The sequence below is a fragment of the Streptopelia decaocto genome (assembly GCF_964273445.1).
Source record: "Streptopelia decaocto genome assembly, chromosome: 18".
NCBI classification, from domain to species: Eukaryota; Metazoa; Chordata; class Aves; order Columbiformes; family Columbidae; genus Streptopelia; species Streptopelia decaocto.
In genome coordinates this window covers 7137885-7144538 of record NC_138673.1, presented here as the reverse complement: position 1 = coordinate 7144538, position 6654 = coordinate 7137885, and the positions used below count along the sequence as shown (strand labels likewise).

The window sequence follows — 6654 nt, the reverse complement described above, 5'->3', positions numbered from 1 at the left end:
GAACGTCCCTTGGGCCCGGGGGTGCTGTGTGGGTGACGACTCGACTTCCAGTCCCTTGGGCTGGTGGCCCTGGAGCAGCACAGGCTGTGTGTTTGGGGTGCCTGGTTCTGGGGGGCTCAGTGGGCTGGGGGGGCCTTTACCTTGCCTGGGGAAGGGGAGGGCAGGAGGAAATTAAGGCTGAGGGAGCTGGGGTTCTTGAGCTTGGAGTAGAGGAGACTGAGGGGTGACCTCATTAATGTTCACAGATATCTAAAGGGGGAGTGTCAGGAGGATGGAGCCAGGCTCTTCTCGCTGACAACCAATGATAGGACAAGGGGTAATGGGTTCAAACTGGAACACAAAAGGTTCCACTTTGAGAAGATTTGAGAAGAAACTTCTTCTCAGTGAGGGTGACAGACACTGGACCAGGCTGCCCAGGGGGGTTGTGGAGTCTCCTTCTGTGCAGACATTCCAACCCGCCTGGACACCTTCCTGTGTAACCTCATCTGGGTGTTCCTGCTCCATGGGGGGATTGCACTGGATGAGCTTTCCAGGTCCCTTCCAACCCCTGACACTCTGTGATTCTGTGAAAGGCCCCACACGCTGCAGAGCTGCCGCGGCCAAGGGTTTGGCTGCTGTGTCTCTGCTGTGACGCCGCCGGGATGAACTTGCCTCGGTGTCACCGGGCTTTAGTCCTGCGTAAACTGGGCACGGAAGAATCTGATCCCCGCTACCGGGATGTGCAGCTTCAATCCCAAACACACAACAGCAAACACTCACCAAGCTGGTTTATCTTTTTCTTTCAGTCACATTTATTGGCAATTGTGGCAGTTGGTACCGATTGGGGTTGGTGTTCCATAAGCAGTCACGGTACGAGAAGGGGTGGTTATTTTGGGAGGGGAGGATTAGCACCAAGAGGGAGCCGGTGAGCTTTAGAAACCTTGCAAAGATGTGCTGGAAAGTGGGGAGCTACTGCTGGACACGCCGGATGGATTGGATCTGGGAGGTCTGGGCGTGCGAACCCCACTCCCTCCAGTGCTTGTAGTCTCCTCCATGGTGGTCGGCCTCCAGGACGTACTGGTAGCCACGGTACCCAGGATACTGGTAGCAAACCCAGCTGGAAGAAACACAGTCGTCGGGCGGCCGTGAGGGGACAAGAGGTAAGCTGGGGGGTTATGGGGTGTCCCCCCTCCCGCTGTGGTAGCACAGCGATGGCAGCGGGTTGTCCCCGCTGCTCGTGGCCGTTCGCCCATCACTTACGCGCCGTACTGGATCTTCATGGAGCCCACTTCGTTGTTGGCCCAGCCCATGGCCTGCAGCGAGGGGTAGTCGTCGCTGATCTCCCACTGGCGGCCGATGAAGTTGTCTTTCTCGAAGAGGGTGATCTTGGATTCCTTGTGGTTCTAGGGGGGAAGAGCAGGGGGTGAGGTGGTTCCCCTCCCCGGTGTGGATGGGGACAGCAGGACGATGGCTGTCCCTCCCTAGGGCGTTGCTCAGAGGGTTTCCTGGGTTGTGGGCACAGCCTGAGGGTGGGAGGTGTTCAGCCCCCCCAGGGTTGGGGTTTCCAAAGCCTGGGTGTGCGGGGTGCTCAGCAGGGAGATGCTGGGCTCAGCCTGGGAGGTGTCGGTGACAGCTGTGGCACAGCTACTGTCAGGCTGGCTGTCCCTGAGCTCTGCTCGTGTGCAGCTGGCCCAGAAGCTCCCTTCAAAGTTTTAGGAAACAGGACAGCGACAGCAAATCCCGCTGGGCATGGCAGGAGAGCTGAGCTCCCCGAGGAGCCCCTGCCACCTGCAGAGCCCCCGGCATGGCTTTGTTTGTGCTTCCTAACCCGTTCTCTTGGCCTGGTGCTAATGCCTGGGACATTTTAATAGGATCAGAGCTGCGAGAGCTCCGTTGCAGCCAGGACACTCACAGCGGAGCAGACGGGGCGGAAGGACATCAGGCGCTCGATGTGGTAGGCATTGCTGCCGCTCCAGGCGTCCCAGCGCGGGTACTCGCCCCTCTCCAGGATGAACTGCTGCCCGCAGAAGCCGGTGTGCTCGTAACCGACCCAGCTGCAAAACAACGAAACACATCAAGGGCTGCCAGGGCTTCCTGCGGCAGCTCTGGACGTCCTGCTCCGGGTATGGATGTAGGTGCAAGGAGGAGGTTGGGGTCTGGTGTTCGCCCGCAAGTCTGGGTGGAAGGGAAGCGGTGCTGGGTGTGGGCAGAGCAGCCGGGAGCGTGTCACCACCGCTGGTGCCTGGGAGGCTGCCTGCACGGCAGCTCCGGTGTCCCCGGCTGCGGCGGGTGGCAGGGTCCCTCCCTCCAGGGGCCCAGCGTGCTGGGGTCGCTCGCCTTCCCCAAACGCTCTGTGGTTGTAAATGCAGACCGGAATCGCTTCAGGATGCCGCAGGACACCCACAGCTGCCCTTCTCTCCCAAAGGCCTCATTTCTTACTTGTTTCTCACTTACAACCTGGCTCAGCTGGAAAGACCTGAATTCCTAATGCCCAAACCAGGCAGAACCCACCTGGCTGTGGGCAGGGAGCTGTTGCCTTTCCCCTTTCTGGGTCCCTCACTTTGCTGAAAGTACAGAGGGGTGAGCGCCTTGCCTCCGCCTTGCAGGACACATGCCAGAGCCCGCCTGTCCCCAGCGTGGGGACCTCTCCTGGGCACATCCCCTTGCAGGGACTGGGGACAGGGCAGCAGAGCGGAGCGGGGAGGCAGAGGTTGGGCTGGAGGCTGGAAGGACGGTGGCGCAGGCTGTGCAGCCCACAGACCCCCTGCTTATGGGGTACGTGGGGTGCTGGGAGGGTTGAGGGCCTCTTGCCACTGACCAAAACTTGGGCCCTGATACCGTGTCCTGTGGTCAGGCTCCCCGTGCAAGGTGACCAGCCTGATTAGGAACACGTCAACTGGAGCAGTGAGCTGATTACGGCCCGAGCACGCATGCCACTCTAATCCCATTAGCATTACAAATCCCAAATATAGCAGCACAAATCTATCTTGTCTGCTTCCCCGGCCCCAGCGGGATGCTCGCCGTGGGGACCGCTCCACAGACACAGCGTCTGGGAGCAGCTCGGGAGAGGTTGTGCCTGTGCCAGGGAAGGTTCCCGTGCGCCGGAGAAGCCTGGATCCCTCCCCACCCCTGGCAGCGACTGGGACAGCCCAGCGCAGGCTGCGGGAAGGTTCTGCTCTGGCTCTGGGCCATGAAAAGCGGTTCTTGGGCACGGTGCTTCGTGGGGTCACGCAGACGGGCGGGGATCAGGCTGAGCTCAAGAGCCGCTCACTGAGCACTGATCTTTGCCGCATCCTTGGGCAGCATCTCTGCGGGGCACTGGGGAGCTCCAAACCTGGCTGCTCCCAGACTGCGGGAGGAAGATTTGGGTGATGCCAAAAGCGTTGTCACTGTCCCGTGGCCCTGGCAGTGCCTGTGTCAGTGCTGCCCCGGGCTGGCTGCTCTACCCTGGCAGGGTGGGATCCCCTGTCTGGCTTCCCACAGCTTCAGTGCTTGGCTCCAGCTAAGCAAAACCGGCCCTGCTTCACGCTCAGGCACCCATCGCCACACCAACCCCCCTGGGAAAGCATCCCCACTGCTGGCAGCCCGGTACTCACGCGCCACTCTCCACCTTCAGGGAGCGGATGTTGTCAAAGCCACATTCCATGATGTTGGGACAGGCTGAAGTGAACTCCATCCTCTTGCCCTGGAAGTTTTCTTGGTCGTACACAGTGATCTGGAACAGAGAGCGAGCTGCCGAGTTGGGAACTGCCCAGCAGCATCCCCAGGTGATTCAGCATCTCTCGGGGTCACGCTCTGTCTGGGCGAGAGCCAGCGGAGGCTGCACCGGGCACCCTCTGGGCTGGGACGCAGCCCCGCACGCCTCCGCACGTCCCTGCGCTGCTGGCCCCGCCGTGCCCTGCCTTGGTGTCCGGGGAGCCGCACGCCGGCCCCGCTCCGCTCTCCTGCTCACCCCTGCAGAGATCAGTTCCCGGGGCAGCGGTGCCATCCGGAGAGAGGAGCGGAGCCCTTCTGGGACGGGCGGGTGGCAGGGCTGTGGCTGGCGGTTCTCCCGGCCTCTGCTCCGAACGCTCTAGGGCAAAGAGGATTAACGGGGGAAAGGGCGAGGGGGAACTCCCTGGGGGGCTGCGGATGACGCTCTCCTCTCCCGCCATGGGTTTCATTGGGGTGCGCCCCGCTTGCGCACGTGCTGCTTCTCTCCCTTTCAGCTCCCTCCTCAAACTGTGTCCGCAAAGCTATTGCCAGACCCCTCGGGGCTGCTCCCCACCTCACCTCGCTGTGCCCACCACCCCGTTTGCAGTCCCCATGCCTGCCTGCCCTGCCTGCCCTGCCTGCACCGCCCAGGGAGGGCGAACACCAGCGGGTGGCTCTCGGGGATGCTGGAGCTGCCTGGCACAGCACGACTGGTAAGAACAGGGCACAGCTGGGCCAGGGTCCTGCAAAGAGGCTGATGAAACACCCAGGAGGTGTTTGAGCAGGTGGGAGGCAAGTTCCCGTGGGCAGAGAACAGGGAGACCCTGATTTCTGTGCTCCCCCCGCCTCGCTGCCCGCTGTGCCCCCGATGACTGGCTTTGCCACTCTCCCTGCCCCACACCTGCACACCAGGAAAGGCAAGATACAGGGGGTGTGAGGACGTACCTTCCATGGGCCCATGGGGACAGGCAGAGGGTTTGTCTGAGCCATCTTTGCTGCTGGAACGGTGTCTGGAGAAGGAAAGAAACGCTGTTTGCTCTGCACCCGCTGCCCATGGTGCCCGTTCCAAGGCAGCTGTGCTGCTGCTGTGGACAAGCCACCCCAGTTGCAGCAAGACCCTTTTGGTAGCCACGGGTTGGGGTGGGGGCATGGCAAGGAGCTCTGGGGCACGTCCAAACCAGGGTGCTCCCTCCTCACTGCCACGGTGTCCCTTCCCTCCTCCCAGACACAGCACGGAGCCCTCACACCCGATGGGGCACTGTGCCCAGCTCCCCGTCCTCCTTCCCCGAGGCCAGACCATTGCCAGCAAAAACACCCCTGAGCTGGGGTGGGAGCTGCAGGTTGGGCACAGGCTGCCCCATGCCTGGCAGTGCCAAACAGCCCCACCTGCCCCCCTCTCCCTGCACCGGCACCCATGGTGAGCTCCCATGGGTGGCCCCAGCTCACGATGGGAGATGCCAACTGCTTGCTGTGCCCAGGGCCAGGCAGGTGCCCGGAGTGGGGTACCCCATGATAGAGGGGCTCTCAGCCACCCTGGCTGCCAGCAGGGACATGTGGGCCTGTCTTTTGCCACGGGGAACGGCGTCGGTCCCTCTGGGTGTCTTTTGCCACCGGGCAGGAGGAAGGGTGTCTGCCCGGCCGGCCGGCCGCAGCGGGCAAGGTGGGAGAGGTGCGAATGGGTCCCAGGACTCACCTAGCTCAGGCAGTTACTGCTGCTTCGCCCATGTAATGTTTGCCTACTTCAGCGGCTCAGCTTTTATAGGGTGCTGCTGGCCGGGAGCCGGTGCCAGCGTTTGCAGAGCCGTCAGCACAATGCTTGCTCTGGCATTGTCCCGCTGATCCCCAGAGATTTCAGCTGCTCATCCCCATGGTCTGAGCCACATTCTTAGGGAAAAAGGAAAAAAAAAATAATTGATGATAATAAAAAAAAATAATCAGGCTGGCTGTTTGCACAGATAATCTTGGGCACAAATGACTCAACAGTTTGACTGCTCTGGCATTTTCCAGGGGCAATGCACCGCACCGTCATGGGGCGAGCGCGGGCTGGCCTGGCCCTGGCGCCGCTGGCACGGGGGCGGCGCGGTACCCTCCTCTGCACCCGCGGGCGGTGGGCTCCGCTGGGCGCTCAGCAGGCACTGCCGTTGCTCCACCAGCCATGGCAGAGCTGTGTGTCCGTGTTGGTGTGGACACCCTCCTCCCACCGCAGCCTCATGGCGGGCAAGGGGGCTGCGAGGCTGCTCCTCCCCGCTCGGCGGGGGCTGGTGTGTGGCCTCCTGTGCACTGGCCCGTCAGCCACGTCCCCAAGGCCACACTGAGCCCCGGTTCTTGCCCCCCAGCTCCACACGGCGCTGCCACCGCCCTGCTCCTGTGCGCGGGGGGAGCCGCCATGGGCCTGGGAGGCCTCAGGCCTGCGGTAACCATGGTAACGAGGCACCCCTAGCCCTCAGGCATCGCCATAACCATGGCAACCAGGCCCTGCTCCCCCTTCCCCGCGGCACGGCCCCAGCGGGGTGGGTGCTGCGGGCCTGGGGTGCCATGGTGGGTGCAGGCCCGGGGCCATCGGGGGTCACGAGGCGAGCGGGGCGGCGCGGGCTGCTGCCTCAGCGCATGGCTGCCGGCACAATGCGCCGCCCACGTCTGACTGCCCCTTTTGTCTCCCCGCCGGGCAGCCGGCACAAAACAAAGCGCCCCGTCAGCGCTGCCCGCGGCACAGCCTGGCGCCCGGCCCGGGGGACACTGACGGGGCTGAGCTGCTGGGATGGCACCCACCCAGCCCAGCCCGAGGGGGTCCAGTGGGGTACCAGGGGTCCCCTCCACATGGCGGGGGGAAGCCGGAGCTTGTGGGGCCTTTCCCCTCGCCGGCTGCTGCCATGCCCTGCGCCGGAGCCTGGGCGCTGCTCGGGGATGGGGTTGGTGAAGCTGGGGGATCACTGGGAAGCAAAGTGGGGGTACACCCCTGAGGCCTCACACCGGCTCCAGGCT

General features: G+C 63.2%; 1 protein-coding gene across 1 annotated transcript; it reads right to left on the bottom strand.

Annotated features, from left to right (window-relative positions):
* Positions 1–894: 894 nt before the first annotated feature.
* Positions 895–5225, bottom strand: CRYBA1 (crystallin beta A1; the record flags this gene model as incomplete). Its single annotated transcript, XM_082068788.1, has 7 exons — positions 895–1096; positions 1240–1382; positions 1892–2033; positions 3576–3694; positions 3932–4051; positions 4618–4682; positions 5135–5225. The coding sequence occupies 7 exons, from the start codon at positions 5223–5225 to the stop codon at positions 949–951; spliced, it is 828 nt and encodes a 275-aa protein (XP_081924914.1). The 3' UTR covers positions 895–948.
* Positions 5226–6654: the final 1429 nt, after the last annotated feature.